General features: G+C 41.6%; 1 protein-coding gene across 2 annotated transcripts; it reads right to left on the bottom strand.

Moving 5' to 3' along the window:
- Positions 1 to 1,217: 1,217 nt before the first annotated feature.
- rasl10a (RAS-like, family 10, member A) lies at positions 1,218 to 21,880 on the bottom strand. Of its 2 annotated transcripts, none has more exons than XM_058071994.2 (4): positions 21,565 to 21,880; positions 21,103 to 21,471; positions 5,897 to 6,021; positions 1,218 to 2,902 (listed from the first exon to the last, which is right to left on the bottom strand). In XM_058071994.2, the coding sequence occupies exons 2-4, from the start codon at positions 21,316 to 21,318 to the stop codon at positions 2,632 to 2,634; spliced, it is 612 nt and encodes a 203-aa protein (XP_057927977.1). In that variant the 5' UTR covers positions 21,319 to 21,471; positions 21,565 to 21,880; the 3' UTR covers positions 1,218 to 2,631. The 2 variants fall into 2 exon arrangements, with proteins under 2 accessions (XP_057927977.1, XP_057927976.1); XM_058071993.2 differs by having other exon boundaries at positions 21,607 to 21,880.
- Between the last annotated feature and the right edge of the window lie 137 nt (positions 21,881 to 22,017).

The following is a 22,017-nucleotide window of genomic DNA, read 5'->3' as shown; positions in this document are numbered from 1 at the left end:
AAGCAGTAGCTCCAAACTGATCGTGTACGTAGAGATCATTTGGAACGTCTGCCAATGTCTACTTCTACAAAGTCTATGTTTGTGACCTGCATCACGTGACTGTCTCAAGGAATACATTCAACATTTGGCATGTGGTTAGCGTGCAAAGGGAAGTGCAACTAACACAATGTTTACTTTATCAACGTTGTTTTTTTAAAAAAACAATCCATAATCAAATAAATAGCAGGAATCACTGAAGATTTAGATCTCCAACTTTCATCAAAAGGGTAAATGGTAATGCTCATTTTGAACATGCTTAACAAGTCACACTTAAAGTATACAGTACATCATATTATGAGATTTGCACAAGTCAACGTGTTGATTTTCTGGAAAAGTCCACCTTGAAAATTGATTTTTAAGAATGTCCATCACTAAAAGTCAACATCTCCTTCTCTGTCAGTCATTGCAATCACCAAAGACGATCCAGCATGTCAAACCTTTTCTTCTTCTTCTAGTTCTTCTGTTGTTTATTGGTGGTTGGCGTGCAACCTTTGCTTGTCAAAAACTTGCTTGGTTTTGTTTTTGATCAGCCAATCAGAGGACAGAAAATGTCTTGCTGGCCATGACCCCCCACCACTGACTGGTTGGTTTACTACTCAAAGTTGATAAACTCTGCAAATAAATAAAATGCATAGTGAAGTTGGAGTGTAGCTGTATCTACTGAGAAAATGCTCATTGTCAATACTCAATATATTATATATTTATAATATTCCAGTATTGTGGATGATGTAAAAGCACTTAGTGTCGAATTATGTGTTTTTGAGACAATCCAACTAATTATATTGAAACCAGCACTATATAGTGATATAGTATATGCCATTCTGCATGCATGACAAATATGAATGTAGCTGCTTGATTAAAAAAAAAATTCCTTTTCTGTAAAAACTATATTAAGGAGTCATGTTGTTGAGTCGTCCATTAAAATAAGTATCAATCATTGTCATTACACGGTTGCCAGTGCTATTCTACACTGCACAGTAAACAATGATACAATGTACAATAGCTACCAATTGAAATGGCTAAAAATCGATTGCTACAAGATGTAATAGAATAAAGAACTGGAGTCCATCCCAAATCCAATTAAGGCCCACTAATAAAGTCCATATACCACTAGATGGCAGTATTGGCCAAATGTTGCCACACAAAGATGACAAATGCAAGGCACTGCAAAGTAAATGTAAGGTTACTGTTCCCAAATGCATTTAATCCATCATATGTCAAAACATTACAATACCAGCACAGGAAAATAAATACAAGTCTGATAAAAAAAAATGTAGCCCTTTTTATTTGGAAACACACAATCTGATGATAACTCATGCTACACTTGGTTGCTGCTACATCTTTTTTATATGTATATGTATAACCAAAACTACTAAAACAGCAATCTACCCTGACCGAAGGGTAAACACCACATCTTGAATAGAATCATGAGCTTGTGCTCCCACATGCCAGTGTAAAACCATCACATTCACTCCACTCTGCAGCTCACAACACAGTGTCAAAAAACCACATACAAAACAGTCAAACACGATATCACATTTTCACATCAGTGCAATTAAAACCTGACCTGTTGGATGTGGTACCAACAATAGCATGCAAGCCAAATAATCCCTCTTTAAGTACAAGTCTTCCCATGTTTAGTGCAGCCATGTACATCTCACATGATTACCAAGCTTTATTAAGGTTTTCTGTGTGTCTGCAGGGTGTTTGGTTGAAGTCTTTGAGCTCTGCTGCAGCATTTTAAAGTGTGGATGGGTTGATTGGACTGTTTGTGTGGCATTGTAATATAACCCAGTGGCTCCATCAGTCAGGTGGAATTATTGCTCCTTCTTAAGCCAACACATTCAACATGTGTTTCTCATTTTTGTCCTTTTCTAGCTTGAATGTCAGTGATCAACTGCCCCACAACCCCCACCCATTTCTCTCTCTCTCACACACACACACCCGCATGCAGTGCCTCATCTCAGGCTCTGCAGCCTCCTGCCGGTCCCCGTTCCCTTGCGTTAATGTATTCACCAGAATCAGCCACTGAGTGGGGGTGTGTGATAAAAGGGATGGGGTGTGGGGGGGCCCTACAGTACATCATGATAAGGGACTGCAGCATTTTCCACTGCAAGACAACTCTACAACATCTTTCCCCTAAACAAACGTCATCATATAGGGGCAGTATGGACAAGAAAGAAAAAGTGTCATTTCATCAGGACAATGCACGCTACCTTTTCTGAATCTAGTAACATACTAATAATATCTATTTGTCCCTTTTTTGTTCAGTCGTCTCCTCAGGTGAACCTTGCTGAATAGGACACATTTGAAAGGAAGACTCAACAAATATTGCTGCCTCTCTGCTTTGAGTCTCACAAAAATAACTTCCTTCCAGTCAGCCGGAGAAGCAGTACGTGTCAATGCAATGCAATGCAAGGCCTGTTATGTCATATGAGACTGGGAAGTGGTCATGAGTGAAATCGTATACAGCGCAGCTTCTAAGAAATCTCATTATGAAAAATCAGCTCAGTAAAGCAGGAGGCCACGGGGTATTTTGTTTCCAGCCATTTAGATCAAGAAGTCCTTTGCTCCAATCCTCGGGTGAGAAGGTCACATGACAGTGCAGCGGTTCCTCTGCAGTGCCCCCTGCAGACGGATAGAGGTGTGATTTTGGCGCAGGCCCCGCGCCACAGCAATGCCCAGCAGCTCTTTGAAGAGCAGGACCACGTGCCAGTTGAACTTGGCAGAGCATTCCACGTAGCCGCACTTCCAGGTCTTCTTGACCAGAACCGACACCGCCCTGCGAGGCATGAAGCGTTGTCGCTGCAGATCTCTCTTGTTGCCGACCACCAGAATGGGCACCTCGCTGCTGCTGCCTTCCCTGTGCAGGTTGACACATGTTAGTATGTGGGTGCTGGGTGGTTGCGTGTGCAAGATCTTCTATTTGCAGTTTTCGCTTTCCTACTGAGGTGTGAGGGGGCGGACTGGAGGATTAAAGCTCATGGGCTCATGGGGGCCTCCCACCACCCTGCTTGCAAGCAATTTGGAGTGTGAAAAGATGGTGTGTGAGAGGTGGGAATAAATTAGTGAGTGGAGATGTGTGTTTGTAAAGCACAGTCATACAGTGTTAATGTAAACATCCCTCGTCATTTCCTGGATAGTACCATGAAGGAACAACACCTATTTATGTAACGTGTTTTTAAGCAAAAGATGCACATAAATACTGACAGTCATGTACTCACACTCTTGCTATACTCTGTATCAGTACATTTTCCTCAACTCATTTTCACTATTGAACAAAACGTGTAATGTGTAACAAATACAGTACATAAATTAGATTTAATGCTAGGTTAATTGGTGACCTCAAATTGTCCATAGGTATGAATGTGAGTGTGAATGGTTGTTTGTCTATATGTGCCCTGTGATTGGCTGGCGACCAGTCCAGGGTTTGAAAATGAAGTGAACCGTGGCCTTAATAACGAGGTATGTGTAAAACCTTGAGGATGTCGTGCAGTCACACCCATTGTGTAAACACAATAACGTTAATGACGAACGGTCAGCGTTTATCACCCCCTTGACGTTTTTTAAAAATTTATTTCATAAATGATCGCTGATGACTATGGTATATTATTAGTAAAAACATATTGAAATACAAAGATATCTGTAGTATTCTGGCCACTAAACATCAGAAATGTTCCATTATTGAGACATGACATTAGATTACAGTCACACTTACCTCCCATTACGTGTGGAAGTGGTACATTGTTGGCTTCTTTGTCCATTTCAAATCCTTTCTTAAGTATATTCATTCATTCATTTTCTACGGCCGTGCTGGAGCCTATCCCAGCTGTCTTTGGGCGAGAGGCGGGGTACACCCTGGACTGGTCGCCAGCCAATCACAGGGCACATATAGACAAACAACCATTCACACTCACATTCATACCTATGGACAATTTGGAGTCACCAATAAACCTAGCATGTTTTTGGAATGTGGGAAGGAACCTAGAAAACCCACGCATGCAAGTGGAGAATATGCAAACTCCACACAGAGATGCAGAGGGTGGACTCGAACTCGGGTCTCCTAGCTGTGTCCTGCATGCTAACCACTCTTCCACCATGCAGCCCCAAGTATGTTTAGAAATACAAATCAACTTTCTTCTGTCACTTATTTTTGTCTTTTTTTTTCAAACAAGATGGAACGAAAGGTGCTTTCATGTCCTCCAATTTGTACATGTTTATATATTTGTTTCATGGATAATGTTTTTGTCAAGCAGTTTGTTGGGTGGACTTTGAACACACCACAGTTATGTGATATTAGACACAAAAGTGAAACCTATACCCATAACTTTCTGCCACAATGCACCAAATAGAACTTTCTAACTTGAACACACACATCTATACATTTGCCACTCTAAACCAGTTCAATCCCAAGAAACATTTCACCATATTGAGAACCTTTCCAGGTTAGTCTCCAAAAGGCTCTTCACTTTATTTGTCATTATGCGCTATCTCAAAAGGTATAGCAAAAATGTTGCTGAGTTGACAACACGATCCTTCGTGCTCCATCTTGTTATTCTGTGGTAAACTAGTTATTAACAAGCAGAGTTACACACTTTCCCACTAGAATGCATTGATGAGTGAGGGCAAACAGGTTGGTCCAAATCCAGTTGTGGTCTTCCAAATGTATCTGTGGCGACCCTCCCTAAACAAAGTATGAGAAATGAATGTATGCAAAACACGGCTATAGGCCATATGTTTTTAAATGATGTCTATTTGTTCAGTAGCCACCATTAATAGCAGATGAGATTATATTTCATGAAAAAAAATTAAATAAGCTAACTTTTTATGAAGGTTCAATGACAGCCACTGTTCAAAGAACGTATCTGCTAGTCCCAGGCTTAATCATGCTTTCTCTTTGTTACAGCGTGCCTGCTTTTTCTACAAAGCACGACACATTAACACGTTTGCCTCGACAGATGGAGCGATAGCTCAGCACACAGGAATATACACAAAGAGACTTCAACAGAATGATGTTACAACCCCGAGGTGATATTTTTTTAAGACTCGGAAAACACATTGCAGTAATCACAACACTTTTCACAGACTGCGTTCACAGAAACATAAAAATATTTGCAGGAGGAACAAGATGTACCGAGGGCTGTGTGAGGATATTGCCTCATGCCAGCGGGCTAAAAAAAAATAAAAAGACAAATATAATAATAATAATAATTCTATTTGTATGTACTCTACCCAAATAAAGACCCCCTCCTCTGGTAAATCATGCCTCAGCTCGTAATGAAAGTATATGATTACAGTTTTCCACTGCATCTATTTGTCATGCATGATTTTTCCCACTGCGGGGGATTGAGATATTATTATCATGGACAATAAACCCTGACCAGCACATGTGGAACAGGAGGGTCAATCTACTGCGTGGGGGCAGTGTGGTCATAAAGGACCATATAAAACAAATGGAGTCAGCTATTGTACCTTTCAAAATGGAAATGAGTGCACTTTGCCACGCGTCATCTCCATCTCACTGTGTCAATTTGTTAGTTCTGCTGTCCGTCACAATTAGAAACATCCTTAAAAATCATCTTCAAATCTCCATTCACATTTGCAACATCTCACATTCACCAGTGATGCGAATCAAATGTCATTACAAAGCTGGCAGAATGCTGGAGGAGTGTGCTGAATTAAAAAGATAGCTTCACAGCAGACAGATCTGTCACTGTCATGCTGTCACAAAAGTGTTCTTGTACACTTTTGTGTGTCGCCTGTGTAATTATACACTGCCTCCAAGACAAAGCGGCACAGTGATGTCATCGGACGTCAAGTGTGATAATTGACAGGCTCGCCTGTCAGACGACCATACCTGTGTTCTACTATCTGCTGCCTGATCATCTTCACGTATTCAAAACTCTCCACACAGCAGATGTCGTACACCAGGATGTAGGCGTTGGCATTGCGAACACCTCTGCAACGCAAATCCAGCCACTCCTGGAAAACACACACACATTAAATATACAGATCAATATTATATTATATGTAGATATAATATATACAGATGATTAACTATACAGATCAATAATGGGTCTAACCTGGCATAGGCCAACACAAAGGTCATTCTGTATGCTTCAGCTTGTCTTGTTTAAGATTGCACATAACAAGTCATACATTCAGCTTCGAGAGTGCATTTTTAAAAATCATTAAAATAAATACATTTTGCCTCAATGCATGAGTCCTACCACATTCAAATAGATTGTGATTAACAGGTACTGTTTTTTTCATCTTCATTTTGATTATACAGTACTGTAGTTTTACAGTGTTAATTGTTGTAAACAGCACATGTTAAATGCCCTTGCGATTTCAAATCTCATACTTGGAGTATCAAATGTAACAACAGTACTAAAATACAAGGCAATCCTGAAGAAAAGATCCCCTTTCTTTTCCAGTTTTAGGGGGGAAAAAAAAATCTTCTGATCAAATACAGGGCAGAAACTGAAGATGGCTGGCGACCAGTCCAGGGTGTACCCCGCCTGATTTCAAAGACAGCTGGGATAGGCTCCAGCGTACCCGCAACCCCAGTGAGGATAAGCAGCGTAGAGAATGGATGGATAGATATTTAATAATGTAAGATTAATGTCGACATCAACAAATGAAACCGTTGAAGCAGATTTGAAGCAGGTTTTAAAAATATGTTTTTTTAATCATATCTTAACCCATGTATACAGATGTGTACAGAATCGTTACCTCAACAAGAGTTACTTCCCCACTAATTATAGTTAAAAACTTCTTTCTGTGATTAATTATGAGTAAACTATGGACAAAATACAATTAATCCTTATGAAATAATTAATTTTATTGGATTTTACTGACTAAGACACTCAGAACATGAATAAAGAATGTGGGATTTACAATTCAAAATATGAACTATTTACTAACAACATTGAACATCAAGAGGATGTGAACATGCCTCCTTGTTTGGTTTTTTGTGTTTTGCAATTAAGAAAAAACACAGCAAAACACCAAAACAAACAGTAAAAAAAATCACCCATACAATTTTAAATATCACTCCTCTGCAGAGCTATGTAGTATAAAGCTTGATTCTCCAACCCTCTCCATCACACGGGCTCCAGCTGCTCTGTACACCGACCCCTGCCCACTCTGCTTTCCATCAAAGCCTCATCTTCCTGGAGCGGCTGTGACAAAGTTCCTATGATTACCATAATATCACAAGATACGGTACGTCACTAGAAAGCACAGAGGCTCTCGCTACGAAATCTGCCATCAAAGTAGTTTAAGACAGTTTAAGGCAATTAAAAAAAGAAGGTCTTCCCTCAGAGACCTTTATATTCATCGCCTTGGCAACTACATATAGTAGTAACTGCATGTTGTTCAAACGCTCTAACTTTGGCCATCTAACTTTCAGCCTGCGTGAGCTTTTTTCATTTCTCCATTGCAGTTACGAGTATGCTCCACTTTTTGCCTGTCCCTCACAAGTTTCTCCTTCACTCCAAACTTTCTTTCTGCTGCTCGATTACATATTTTGGCTGCATATTTCACTACTTGCAGCTTGGAATCTGCAGAATATTGTTTTCTTTTTGGGGGGATTTGTGTTCTGTCTTTCTTAGATGTCTTTTTAAGTTGATGTTTACATACATTTTCAGTGTCAGTGTAAAAAACACACACACACACACACATACTATATATAGTATATATATATATGTATATATCCCTGTGAAGGACAAGTCGCAGGACCAGCCAAACCATGACAAAAAGTGTGACGGAAAATTATGACATAAAATATTGAAACATTTAATGTGTGGTCTCTATGGGCTTTCTTTGTACAATGTACGTATATGAGAATGCATTGCAAATAGGATTTGTTGAGGTTTGGTTGTCTGCCTACACATAAGTAATTATAGACTACACACCATAATATTTGAGAGAAGCTAAACAGCATGTGCTGCTTTTAGTTTTTAGTTATGAATCACTTTGGCTCGGTGTCATAATGCGTCTCACTTGGCAGCTTTTTTTTCTTTTTTTTATACAACGGTATGGGTTGAATCTGAGAACTATTTGGTTTGTCGCAATGAATAACAATTATATAGTATAGCGCAATAGTGGAAGGTGTGCTTTGCTTGATTGGAAATACGGGTGACCCCCTGATATATTCATATAGTGTTTCCTTCATCTGTCACCAACCCACCACCACCTCTATCTAAGCCCCCAAAAGCACCTAATGAATTCCATTACTCCTGACAGAGGACAGAGATGGAAACAAAGGAATTTCGAGGGCTGTAGTGTCAAGGTTTGCTTGAAGGGGGAAATAAGGAAAGAAAGTCAGCCGTGAGATAGTGTTGAAAAGATGAGAAAGATAACCTCGGGTGTGCTGGTGAACTAAATGAAGGTTTTGGAGTGCAGGAGACGGGAACTCTAAAAGGCTGTTGCCACATGTATTTCGACGTTTGAACACTCATCCCCATGAAGCAAAACATCAAATATTGAAAATGTCAAGGCTTATTTAAATTAAACATTTAACTGCTAAAAGGGCTTTGGCTTTTCATTACCTACTTCTGTCATGTTAGCCTGCAAGAGAGCCATTACTGCTAAGAGCTATTATACTTCACTTCATCCATCCATTTTCTATACTGCTTATCCTTACTAGGGCATGCTGGAGCCTATCCCAACTGTCTTCACCCTGGACTGGTCGTCAGCCAATCACAGGGCACATATAGACAAACAACCATTTACATTCACATTCATACCTATGGACAATTTGTCACCAATTAACCTAGCATGTTTTTAGAATGTGGGAGGAAACCGGAGTCCCCGGAGAAAACCCACGCATGCACAGGGAGAACATGCAAACTCCACACAGAGATGCCTAAGTGGGGAATAGGACCCACGCCTTCCCGATCTCCTGACTGTGTAGCCTACATGCAAACATCAACCAAATAATGTCAACCATTTATTCTCACTTGAGAAGTTCTCATTTATGCAGTACCTCCTCCACTCTGCAGGGGGCAACAACCAAGCGTTGTCATCACAATGAAGCAGTTAGTAGCGGGGAATAAGGTGTCTTCCTTAAATTTGTCAGGATTTTTTAATGACTTTTGCTGAGACAACATATTTACAGATTATTGCAGTATATGTCTTATTTGCAAAAACGGTGTGAAATGCGTCCATTGGCATCACTTTAAAAGAAGCTTAATGTCTTCATTCATTACACGACCTGTGACCTGGCATTAGTTTGTATCGGTAAGGAAGCCCTGGGTAAATGTCAGTGTATGGGATATTGGTAAATACCATCAAATATCATCAGGCCCTCAAAGCATCTGCTAAAAAAAACGTTTGCATGTAGTAGTTGTAGTTAAAAAAAAAGTACTCCTATTACTACAATAAAGATATAACATAAAATATCCGAGATGAAAGTTGTAAGAATAAAGTCATCATACTAATGCACCTGTAGACGTGAAATAAAAGATCATTTGGTGGTATTAAAAGGATCAAAGCGCTGTTTCTTTTGATTTTATGCTCATGATTAGCATTCACCGCCATTTTTGCAGCAATGATTGCACTAATTATCCACAGGGTTCTCCCCTGGGGTATTTACATGACTTCACCCGACAGGCCTGTGTAACCTGAAACTGTAATGCGGGAAATCAAATTGCAACATGGAAAATGGCGTCAAGAAGAGGCACCTATCGTTTACTGTATGTGCATGGCGGATGTGCGTGAGGGCGATGCTCGGTGTAACTTGCAAAGATGGAAACGCAAACACATTTGCGTGAGGGGGGTCGGCTGAGTGTGAGGCTTGGCACACATCTGCAGCGATAATGAGGCTGCTCAAACACGGAGGCAAACATGGACCACTGACATTCTGCAGCAAAGGTGAAAGACAAGGAAAGCGTTATATGCAAGTGAGATTTGTATTAATAGTCGGTCCGCTGTCGGAAGAAGGACAGATTGGTTTCTGCTATTTTTCTCCTCGAGAGTCACTACAATTTAATGAATCATTGAATGCATCTATATAGTTGCTTATAGAACTCATGTCATTTAATAACAGTGTCAACCTATCTCCCCCTCATCTGACACTCATCAGGTGCACAGCAACTTCAATTGCAGCTGCGCTAAAAATAGCATCTTGTATTCTCATCTGATCCCAGTCCTGTTTTTAAATGTGGAGGAGGAGGGGCGAAAGACGCAGGCAAGACCATATCTCCACAGCGCAGCAAGATGTAAAAAGGTAAGCCATGCGAGTCGGGGAAGAAGCTAGGCCGTGCCATGCTGATGATTTTTTAAAAAATGTATGGTTGGCCGTGTTTATTTGTGCCAAAGTGTGCTTGCGGGAGCGAGGATGTGAAGTGCGGTGCTACTGTTTGGAGGACGAGAAAAGAACATCTTCTCCTTGTATCTTCAAGGGCCAAACACAACACGTTTCCCTGACAACTGCGGGCTGCTGTCCGTGTTTGTAAATCTGCCTAAGTCTACTAAGTCTACTGATTTAAGGGAGGTACAGTGAAGAAAATAAGTATTTGAACACCCTGCTATTTTGCTATTTCTCCCACTTAGAAATCATGGAGAGGTCTGAAATTTTCATCGTAGGTGCATGTCCACTGTGAGAGAGATAAACTAAAAAGAAAAATCCAGAAATCACAATGCATGATTTTTTAACAATTTATTTGTGTGATACAGCTGCTAATAAGTATTTGAACACCTGAGAAAATGAATGTTAATATTTGGTACAGTAGCCTTTGTTTGCTATTACAGAGGTCAAACGTTTCCTGTAGTTTTTCACCAGGTTTGCACACACTGCAGGAGGGATCTTGGCCCACTCCTCCACACAGATCTTCTCTAGATCAGTCAGGTTTCTGGGCTGTCGCTGAGAAACACGGAGTTTGAGCTCCCTCCAAAGATTTTCGATTGGGTTCAGGTCTGGAGACTGGCTGGGCCATGCTAGAACCTTGATATGCTTCTTACGGAGCCACTCCTTGGTTTTCCTGGCTGTGTGCTTCGGGTCGTTGTCGTGTTGGAAGACCCAGCCACGACCCATCTTCAATGCTCTGACAGAGGGAAGGAGGTTGTTCCCCAAAATCTCACAATACACGGCCCCAGTCATCCTCTCTTTAATGCAGTGCACTCGTCCTGTCCCATGTGCAGAAAAACACCCCCAAAGCATGATGCTACCACCCCCATGCTTCACAGTAGGGATGGTGTTCTTCGGATTGTACTCTTCATTCTTCTTCCTCCAAACACGCTTATTGGAATTATGACCAAAAAGTTCTATTTTGGTCTCATCTGACCATAAAACTTTCTCCCATGACTCCTCTGTATCATCCAAATGGTCATATGCAAACTTAAGACGGGCCTTGACATGTGCTGGTTTAAGCAGGGGAACCTTTCGTGCCATGCATGATTTCACATCATGACGTCTTAGTGTATTACCTACAGTAACCTTGGAAACGGTGGTCCCAGCTCTTTTCAGGTCATTGACCAAGTCCTGTCGTGTAGTTCTGGGCTGATTCCTCACCTTTCTTAGAATCATTGAGACCCCACGAGGTGATATCTTGCATGGGGCTCCACTCCGATTGAGATTGACCGTCATGTTTAGCTTCTTCCATTTTCTAATGATAGCTCCAACAGTGGACCTTTTTTCACCAAGCTGCTTGGTAATTGCTCCGTAGCCCTTTCCAGCCTTGTGGAGGTGTACAATTTTGTCTCTGGTGTCTTTGGACAGCTCTTTGGTCTTCGCCATGTTACAAGTTAAAGTCTTACTGATTGTATGGGGTGGACAGGTGTCTTTATGCAGCTAACGACCTCAAACAGGTGCATCTGATTCAGGATGATACATGGAGTGCAGGTGGACTTCTAATGGGCAGACTAACAGGTCTTTCAGGGTCAGAATTCTAGATGATACACAGTTGTTCAAATACTTATTTGCAGCTGTATCACACAAATAAATTGTTAAAAAATCATGCATTGTGATTTCTGGATTTTTCTTTTTAGTTTATCTCTCTCACAGTGGACATGCACCTACGATGAAAATTTCAGACCCCTCCATGATTTCTAAGTGGGAGAAATAGCAAAATAGCAGGGTGTTCAAATACTTATTTTCTTCACTGTACCTGGACCATCATCAATCAATGGATGGAGCCGTACTGGTGCAAGCTGGTGGGGGGCCGGGTAATGGGCAATTAGAAGTATGTCAACCATAGGTCACACAATCTGATTTGCAATTAAAATGTATTAGGTCCCCTCAGGATAAAACTTTCATTACTCAAGGTTGACCTTACCAAGAGTATTTCAGCATGTGCAACACAAAACCTTTACAGAGATGACCATGTTTTAATTAACGATGGACCATTGCTCATGACTGGGACTTACATAGAATGAGTGTCAACACTGTATATGATGTATGAATATTTCTAACTCCAAGCTTAATAAACCTGGATGTTTAATCTAACCATAGCTGCATATCATACAACCTTGGTTAGTGTCAATCTATTCTAAAAGGTGCGTTCTAACAAATGAAAACAAGTTAATACGAGCAAGTTAATAACTGACTTGTATATTAACCGAGCTTCAATGATTTTGTTCGGTCTCTACTTCCGGATTGGATTCAGAATCCAACACATATGGATATATGGTAAAAGCCGACATGTTAAAAAGATACATCGCTATTTATGATCAACTCCTATACCGTTTGCAGCTAGCGGCACAAACCGGAAGTCTTTTTAAGTACCCGTGAATGTGACCAACCACAGTGAAGTAGGTGTGCCTGGACGCGGGGCCATGGGCGGAATACATTAAAACAGACCGTTATCGCAGGAACCTCAAAATCCAAAGAAATACTTCTGAATAGGTGCAGATTCTGGAAGAACTATACAGCTTTATGTGCTGGTTATTGTGTGTAGCTGCTCTATAGGAGTCCACAACTCAATACAAATAGGTCCTCTTTAACTACTACTTGTTTTTTGAGAATTCTCACTCATCTTTCTGTTGGGTGTTGCAAACCATCAACAGGTTTAGCTTGCATTTGCTGACATATTATTGTGATAAGTGATAAGCACGGTACAGAACGGTGTTAGCATTATTTTTAGTCCAGAGACGAGTCTTCTTAACACATGCTACCAAAACCTACAGGACTTAAGTGGAGCAGCAACAACCCAGACACATTTAGGGGTAATATTATTAAATCCATTATTTTCTCATGATTTAGATCACTGTCCAAATCCTTGTTATGTTGAGCGTGTAGTTATCCCTGATGTGCCATGACAGCGTCATGCCTTCCAGCCTTGTTTGGGAGCATAAATCAAATCATTGAGATTTAGCTTTTGCTGCATCTGGGTGCCTCAACCTCACTTTGCTACACTAATCTTGACACCTGTGACTAAAGTGGCCGAATAGCACTTTTACAGCTCCCAAATACCGTGCTTGAACACATACACACACACACACACACACGTCATTCAGGGATGAGCACATGATATTTGGAAGGCTCAAAGTTACATAATGTGTAACATTATGTAATTCCAAGCTGACAATATTGACACAGGAAACAAATGCAGCCCAAAGAGGAACATTTGTGTCCAAAATAAATAGACTAAATGACTCAACTGTGAGGGATCTTATTACGTAGTCTGATGAAGTTATTATCAGCAACAGATGAGCACCGCAAAGCAGCATCAAAGTAACACAATAGTAACAATAGACAAGTAACAATAGTCATCTTGTTTGTTTCCAATATTAGACAGCTTTCAAATAAAATTCATTCTTCGTTTTTTACAGCTCTAATATGAAGTTATGAGATATTGCTCACAAGCATGAAAGTGCACTGACTCACTCCAGCCTGCAGCTTATTCATGACAATTAGAGGACACTATTTGCTCAGCCGTCCTTCAGCAATGCCCATTAAACTCTGTGCAACCTTTCTAATTGACTGCAGTGTCTTCTAAATTGCTTTTTTTTGTCTGATACTATTCCAGCAAGGAACATGTTTGTTGTTTTTTAATATTCAACCTGTCTACCAGCTGTATTAGCGCTGGTAGAGTTAGGATTAGAAACTGAATTATGCTGCACCCTGAAGTGGTCATCAGTCAACAGTCATTCACAGCTACAGATAATCTACACCAGGGGTCTCAAACATGCGGCCCGTGGGCCAAATGTGGCCCCCAGGACACTAGTTTGAGGCCCCCGCCTTGATATGAAAGTTTAATGTTAGTGCGGCCTGCGCAAGTTTGATATGGATGCTGTATGGTATCATGTACCCAGAAAAAATTATTACGTTTGATTAATGTTCATGTTAAAGGTTAAATAACTGTTAATAGTTATCCTCCCTATCCGTGTGGAAGTGGTAAGTTTTGGGCTATTTAAGTTTAAAGGAAATAACTTGAAGGCTACCGTTTAGGTCGCTAGCTCGTGTTTTGTCATGTCTACAGGGCTCTAATAATGCTTTGTTATTTATTTTTTTATTTTATCAGAGCTTTTATTGGAGAAAATCGGAACCAAAGCACTGAAAAAGTTTGTATATTTTTTCTGTTTTTAATAAATGTGGGTTTTTTTTTTGGAAAACCTGATGTGGCCCAGCCTTGCCCAGACCCTAGCTCCAGTGGCCCCCAGGTAAATTGAGTTTGAGACCCCTGATCTACACTATTGTAGCAAATGGCAACGTTGGTTATTTCTCCTTTAAATACATTTAAAGGCTTATTATATCAAGACCAACATTTGATCATGTAGCTTTAGCATTCAAGAATTCAAGAATATCAAAGAGGTCCCCCACAACCTTCAAAATAAAAAAGGGCCCCTGCCCCACAGTAGGCGACAGTCCTCAATCCCAGATACTGCTGTTGTGTTTCACTTCACTTCACCCACCTTGCCTCCAGGTAAGGCAGCCCACACTAGTGTGAAGTAAGAAGCCACAAATGTAGATTACCACCACCAGTGTGTTACTGTGGAGTGGATTAATAACGGGCTCCCAGTGTAATGCTCGTTGGGTGTTGAAAAAGGCTCTATTATATTATCAAATTATCTATTATTAGTATCTTCGGGCCACCCCTCACATGGGTTGATTTATATAAAAATGAAAAAATTGATGCAAAAATTGTGCATTGGTTTGCATACACTTCACTTTGACGGTTGTCGTCAGTGACGTGCGGTCAAGGGAGGCAAATAAAAAAAAATGAATTAATAAATATTCATATTTGTCTATTGAACTGTATTGTACATGTCTTTTCTGTATAATTCCAATTGTTTTTAACATTTTCGTAAGTAAAAATTGCTGAATTTGCACATCTATCAAAAACCAGTGGCAACCCAATAACATTGTGTCTTTGAATGGATCTTCTGAATGCCTTATATTTGTATTTTAGTTCATTTTCATGCTGCAAAATGCTTAATTTAAGAAACAATATGTAACATTTGCTTGAATATGTTTTATTTGACTAATAATAAACCCTGCATGAAACAGTATGAGGGCGGCATGGCGGTCGAGTGGTTAGCGTGCAGACCTCACAGCTAGGAGACCAGGGTTCAATTCCACCCTCTGCCATCTCTGTGTGGAGTTTGCATGTTCTCCCCGTGCATGCGTGGGTTTTCTCCGGGTACTCCGGTTTCCTCCCACATTCCAAAAACATGCTAGGTTAATTGGCGACTCCAAATTGTCTAAAGGTATGAATGTGAGTGTGAATGGTTGTTTGTCTATATGTGCCATATGATTGGCTGGTGACCAGTCCAGGGTGTATCTCGCCTCTCACCCGAAGACAGCTCGTGAGGAAAAAGCGGTAGAAAATGAATGAATGAAACAGCATGATTGATTCATGAATATATATTTGAAAAACAATGATAGAGTGAAGCTGTGAAAGTCGTGGTGTCAGTGCTGTCATGATATAAACGGAGGACAGGGACACACTAGGCAACAGGGCTTCACACATGACTGGAATAGACAAAACACCTAAATGAAACAACAAGTAAAAGGAAAAAAAAAAATCATGTCCTGGCAAGTTTGCTGCTGAGCAAAAAGGGGCTCCCATAAATCTTGCTCCTCGAAATGTTGTGGCAGCACTCAGCTAATGGCTTTCACTCTCTGTGGATTCCTTCCTGAGGCTGTGACTGACAACAGGCCACACTTTCCCGTCACAATGGGATGCAATGGTGCTGTGATATGATTCAACACGTGTGCTTAAAAGCTTCGTGTGACTCAAAGCTTGGCCCACACTTCAACACACACACTCAGTCTGTCTCATTCCAGCTCTCCTGGCAACTCCACACAAGGGGTGAAGCATCATTCCACTTTATTCATTCATTCATTCATTTTCTATTGCTTATCCTCATGAGGGTGGCTGGGGTGCTGGAGCCTATCCCAGCTCTCTTTAGGCGAGAGGCTGGGTACACCCTGGACTGGTCACCAGCCAATCACAGGGCAGATATAGACAAACAACCATTCACACTCATTCATACCTTTGGACAATTTGGAGTCGCCAATTAACCTAGCATGTTTTTGGAATGTGGGAGGAAACCGGAGTACTTGGAGAAAACGCATGCATCCATGGGGAGAACATGCAAACTCCACATAGAGATGGCCGAGGGGGGAATTGAACTGAGGTCTCCTAGCTGTGAGGCCTGCATGCTAACCACTCATCCGTCGTGCAGCCTCTACACTTTATTGTCAGTGTTAAATGCTGTAAACCTTATATTAATCCGCACAAAAACATTCTTCATTTTACTTCAGCCAAGCACATTTCTATAGAACTTACTAACATATTGACAGACATACGTACACATATGTCTGTACATATATGTCAACACATATTTGGAGCTCCAAGATTCTTTCCACAGTTATCACAGGTATTTAGCTCCTGTGTCTACTGTTTGAGTCAGTATAGTTGGCGTTAAATCAATAATAGCACATTTCTGTCATCTTTACTCCATGTACCATGATTAGTGTTATTGAATTTAGCTGGCTACTTACGTTATGCTGGTTGCCCGTCAATCACAGGGCACATATAGACAAACAACTATTCACACTGACATTCACACCGATTGACAATTCAGAGTCTCCAAATTGTGGACTGTGGGAGGAAGCCAAAGTTCTCGGAGTAAACCCACACAAAGAGATTTGAACCAAGATTCAAACCCAGAATCACCTGATGATGGGATGGTACTGATTCTGATGGACTTAATAGTTTTTCTTGAGTTTCTTCAGTGTCTCTTGTTCGGATTCACCTCATTATCGTGTTAATCTCTGTGGATTTAGTTTGCTAGTGTCTGCCTTGTGTGCTGTTTGTTCATTTCACATGCTTACTGTCTGTTTTTGCCAGCCAGGCTTGCTGCTTTTGGGTCCACCTCCCTCTGCCTACACTACACCACCAACCATGACACAGATGTCATCACTAAAGCGGCAAAAAAAAAAAAGTGAAACTGAAAAAGTGAACTGTTACAACCAAATGTTCCATTACGCTTAGCCTGTTCAGGACACTTTCTGCCTCCTCCTCGGCCTGATGTCATCTTCTCCATGACGCCTCCTCAGCGTGGACAGCTACAGCTGTTGTTCTTATTTGCGACAGGAGCAATGGGCCGCATCGACATCGGATCTTATGAGGCAGCTAAATGCAGTGACTTTGGAGATTTGGTTCTCAAAAAACATCCACTCAGCGACCGTTCTCCTGAGGACATGAGTCACACCTTGACTTCAGGTGCTATAAACTGCACATCATGGAAACTTACAGATGGGTTCACGATATGATTCATTTATTAGTCTCCATATATATATATATATATATATATATATAATTCTTTGAATAGTGGTACACCTATATCATGTAATGAGACCTAATATAAGCGCTTGTATCAAACCTTCTGGCTTTACAAGTACAATAAAACTTAGTTCTGTAGGACTGATATTGTTAAACTGATGTCATTTACAGAGGTGTTGAACTGCACTACATTTTACTGAGATTCTGTTTTTAATATTTGTATATATCACGGTATGATGATATAAAATTCTGGTCTTATAAGGTGAAGTCATATAAAAAGCTACAAATCAATTTTCTATGCCGCTTATCTTCACTAGGTCGCAGGTATGCTGGAGCCTATCCCAGCTGTCTTTAGGCGAGAGGCTGGGTACAACCTAGATTGGTCACTAGCCAATCACAGAGCAGATATAGACAAACAACCATTCACACTCACATTCATACCTATGGACAATTTGGAGTGGCCAATTAACCTAGCATGTTTTTGGAATGTGGGAGGAAACCGGAGTACCCGGAGAAAACTCATGCATGCATGGGGAGAACATGCAAACTCCACATAGAGCTGCCAAGTGGAGAGTCAAACCCGGGTCTTCCCGATGTCCTGACTGTGTGGCCAACATGCTGACCACTTGGTTAACTGAAATTAACTCAAATTAACCAGTGATTTATAAAGAAAAATCTTGACAATTACCAGGGGTACCCAAACTTTTTCATACCACTGTATATGGAACTTATTTATCAATCTCCCCAGTTGTCCTAATATTCAGTTTTCGACAAAAATTTTCACCAAAATTTTGTTTACATACACCTTATTGTGTAATATTCTATGGAACAAACAAGTTTGTTTGCCCTGTACTAAATCATTCTGGTCAATCAAGATCTCAAACATCCCACGCATTGCTGACTCGGTCTCTGTGCATTAGCACAACTGCTACATAACCTGCCATGGAGACAAAGAAAGTTGTGAACCCTAACAAGTGTTTTTTAAGAAGGTGAAAAACAATATTGAATTCAAGCCAAAGTATGAAGATGGCGTCTCAAGGATGTATAGAATGTCCACATCAACAATAAGTTCTCCTGGCGAAGAAATAAGAAATCAAGAGAGCTAATGTTGCAAAAGTGGTAAAGGTGTTAATGAACAGAGATCGCAATGCAGTAAAATATTGAAACAATAACAGCTATAATCATCACAGCATTGGGGTAGTCAGGACTGCTCAGTCCATGCTTAAAAAACAGTGACATTGTTAAATAAAAGACATCTATATTGTAGACACATGATGTGAGCCTATCCTTTTCCGAAATGACATGTGCCATATGACCTGTGGTCAAAGACAAAATAGCAGGGTGTTCTATTTTTAAACCGGCAAGGACAAAAGCAGCATCAGCCTGTATTTGTTCATGTGTGAGATCAGTCCAGAAAACACACCATAGTTAATAAATAACAATACACACGCCGCCATTCTGTCCTCACTGGGGGCACTTTAAAATGTCAAAGTGAAGCGTTAAGTCAGTTGCGTCTCCATAGCAACTATACAGAGGGCATCTGAGAGTGCTAAAAGAAATAAACATCAGTGTTTTAGTCACTACATGTGAAGAGAATGGATAAACGTGACCTAAGAATAAGAAGAAGGGTCCAGCCAGGCCCAGTCCAAATAAGCTACATGTATCTCAGCCCTGTACACCCAGCCCCTGCGGGGGCAAACATAAAGGTCCGGTGCTATGTGTTTTAGGAGACGGTCAAGGGCGGTGAATGAGAGGGTCATTCCCTGTCATCTTGGGGTAGCGGTATGGTTCCTGACTGTGGTTTGTGCGTATGCGCTAAACGGCAGTTCAGAGTACTCAGCCTTCTTGGGGTCCATGCTGGAGAGCACCCCGGCTGGTGACTCTGTTTTGCCCTGAATTCCTCAAGGATCTGGATGTTGAGGGACTGTCTTGGCTAACACGTCTCTTCAACATTGCATCTAAGTTGGGAACAGTACCTCTAGATTGTCAAACCGAGGTGTGTTCCGAATGTAGGGGAATCACACTCCTCAGCTTCCCTGAGAAAGTCTATGCCTGGGTGCTGGAGAGACGGTAGGACCGTTAGTCGAACAGAAGAATGTGGTTTTCGTCTCGGTCACAGAACACTAGACCAGTTTTTCACCCTTGCAAAAATACTGGGAGATACATGAAAGTTTGCCCAACCGATATACATCTGCTTTGTGAACTTGGAAAAGGCATTGAACCATGTCTCTTGCGGTGTCTTATGGGGGTGCTCCGAGAGCATGGGATTGGGATGCTACTACATGCCATTCAGTCCCTGTACAACCGGAGTAGGAGCCTTTATTTTTAATTTTCTGTCTGTTTTCCTTTGTTGGAAAAGATGTTCCTCCTCATCCCAAGTATGTAAGGTTAATTGGATAGCTAATAATAATAACGTCGGTGTGAATTGTTGCTTATCTTCTGTATGTGTGCCCATAGGTGTACCCCGCCTATGGGCTCCAGCTCACCCGGTGACCCTAATGAGAATGAGTGGTGTAGAAAATAGATGAATGGAAGCTTCTATATGACTAAAGAGTAAAAGAAACACTGTGACCAATAACAATGTTTACCATAAAGGTGCCATCATTCCTTGTCTCCAAATGACACTTTTTTCCAACCAAAAATGATAAGAACACAGCCACCAGTCAGCATTCATTCATTCATTCATTTTCGACTGCTTTTTCCTCACAAGGGTCGCGGGGGTGCTGGAGCCTATCCCAGCTGTCTTTGGGCGAGAGGCGGGGTACACCCTGGACTGGTCGCCAGCCAATCACAGGGCAGATATAGACAAACAACCATTCACACTCACATTCATACCTATGGACAATTTGGAGTCGCCAATTAACCTAGCATGTTTTTGGAATGTGGGAGGAAATTGGAGTACCCGGAGAAAACCCACGCATGCACGGGGAGAACAGGCAAACTCCACACAGAGATGGCAGAGGGTGGAATTGAACCCTGGTCTTCAAGCTGTGAGGTCTGCGTGCTAACCACTCGACCGCCGTGCCGCCACCAGTCAGCATATTATAATAAAATAATAAAATGAATGAATTATTAGTGAGATATATTATTAGATATTACACTAATTTGCTTCATCACCTGTAACACAAGGTTGTGTTCACTTAGCTTAGCATATATGACATCCATCAGATTGGTTTTTAGCATCTTTAATGCAGTGTAAATGTAAATATGGATGACTTTTTAGATGTGCATAGTTATGCAACTATCATATTCCTTGTCATACTTGTTTATTTCACTTGTGGAATAGACCATGTCCAGGTATGTTCCCGTGTGTGCGTTGTCGTACCTGACTGGAGCTGGACGGGAAGGAGGAGATCGGCGGGACGTCCAGGACCTTCAGCTCGTACATGCTGCCGTTGAGAATGACGGAGGGTCGGTACACATATCTGGACCGGGTCGGCGTGTAGACCTCCGAGAAGTCGTTGTAGATGAACTGGCGGATTATACAAGTTTTGCCCACTCCGGGAGCACCGATGACGGCGATACTCAGCGTCTCCACCATTCCTGGAGCCCGGGGTCAGAACCATGGACAGCCACCACGACCAATGGAAAACTAAAATCTCCCACTCGTGGATCACAAAGTTACAACTCCGGGCTGGAGGCGGGAACAAGTCATCCACGCAGCCAGCAGACGTGTGTTGTCTGTAATGGCATCCTGTGGAGTGAAAAGGAAAGACAGTTTGTCACAAGTAAAGCCCCACGGACTGTGGATCCGCATGCAAGACGTCACAGCTACGTGGAAGTCCACCTCGGTGCCCTCCACATGGACACAGCCAGGCTCCAATCTGACCTTGGCAGGAGCCCTCGCTGTCTTCATGGCTTCTTCATGGCCACCATGCACTGCTTCCACGTACCTCCATCACGCGGCGCCGAGACGCGCTCCACGTGTGGTGGAATCACACACATGCACATGATCTTCTTTCGATGATCGACGAATCAGCTTTAGGTCATTTTAAGGAGACAAAGGGTAATCCAGGCAGAAACTCGGGCGTGGGTTTTGTGTAATGGCATCCTATTGACGAGCACCGTGCGTCTGCGGATGGGAAGACACCAGCTTCCCTCTCTCTCTTTCTCTCCCTCACTCCCACAAGATCATGTGATGCAACGTGGAAGCTGTCACACAGAGATGCAGGACGACACATTTCGCTGAGGGACACGATTTATAAGTGGATAGGGTCCATGGCCAGGGCAGGGACGATGA

This window comes from Doryrhamphus excisus, linkage group LG3 (genome assembly GCF_037039965.1).
Source record: "Doryrhamphus excisus strain RoL-2023G ecotype Guam linkage group LG3, RoL_Dexc_Guam_v1.1, whole genome shotgun sequence".
NCBI classification, from domain to species: Eukaryota; Metazoa; Chordata; class Actinopteri; order Syngnathiformes; family Syngnathidae; genus Doryrhamphus; species Doryrhamphus excisus.
The sequence above is the reverse complement of the archived record's forward strand: the minus strand, read 5'-3'. Positions and strand labels throughout refer to the sequence as shown.

Excerpts from the sequence above, each read along its gene's own strand:
- rasl10a (XM_058071994.2), bottom strand. The coding sequence starts at position 21,318 with ATGGTGGAGACGCTGAGTATCGCCGTCATCGGTGCTCCCGGAGTGGGC. Across the intron at positions 6,022-21,102 it reads TCCCGTCCAGCTCCAGTCAG|GAGTGGCTGGATTTGCGTTG; the intron begins GTACGACAACGC and ends TGTGTTTTCCAG. Across the intron at positions 2,903-5,896 it reads CAGCAGATAGTAGAACACAG|GGAAGGCAGCAGCAGCGAGG; the intron begins GTATGGTCGTCT and ends CAACCTGCACAG.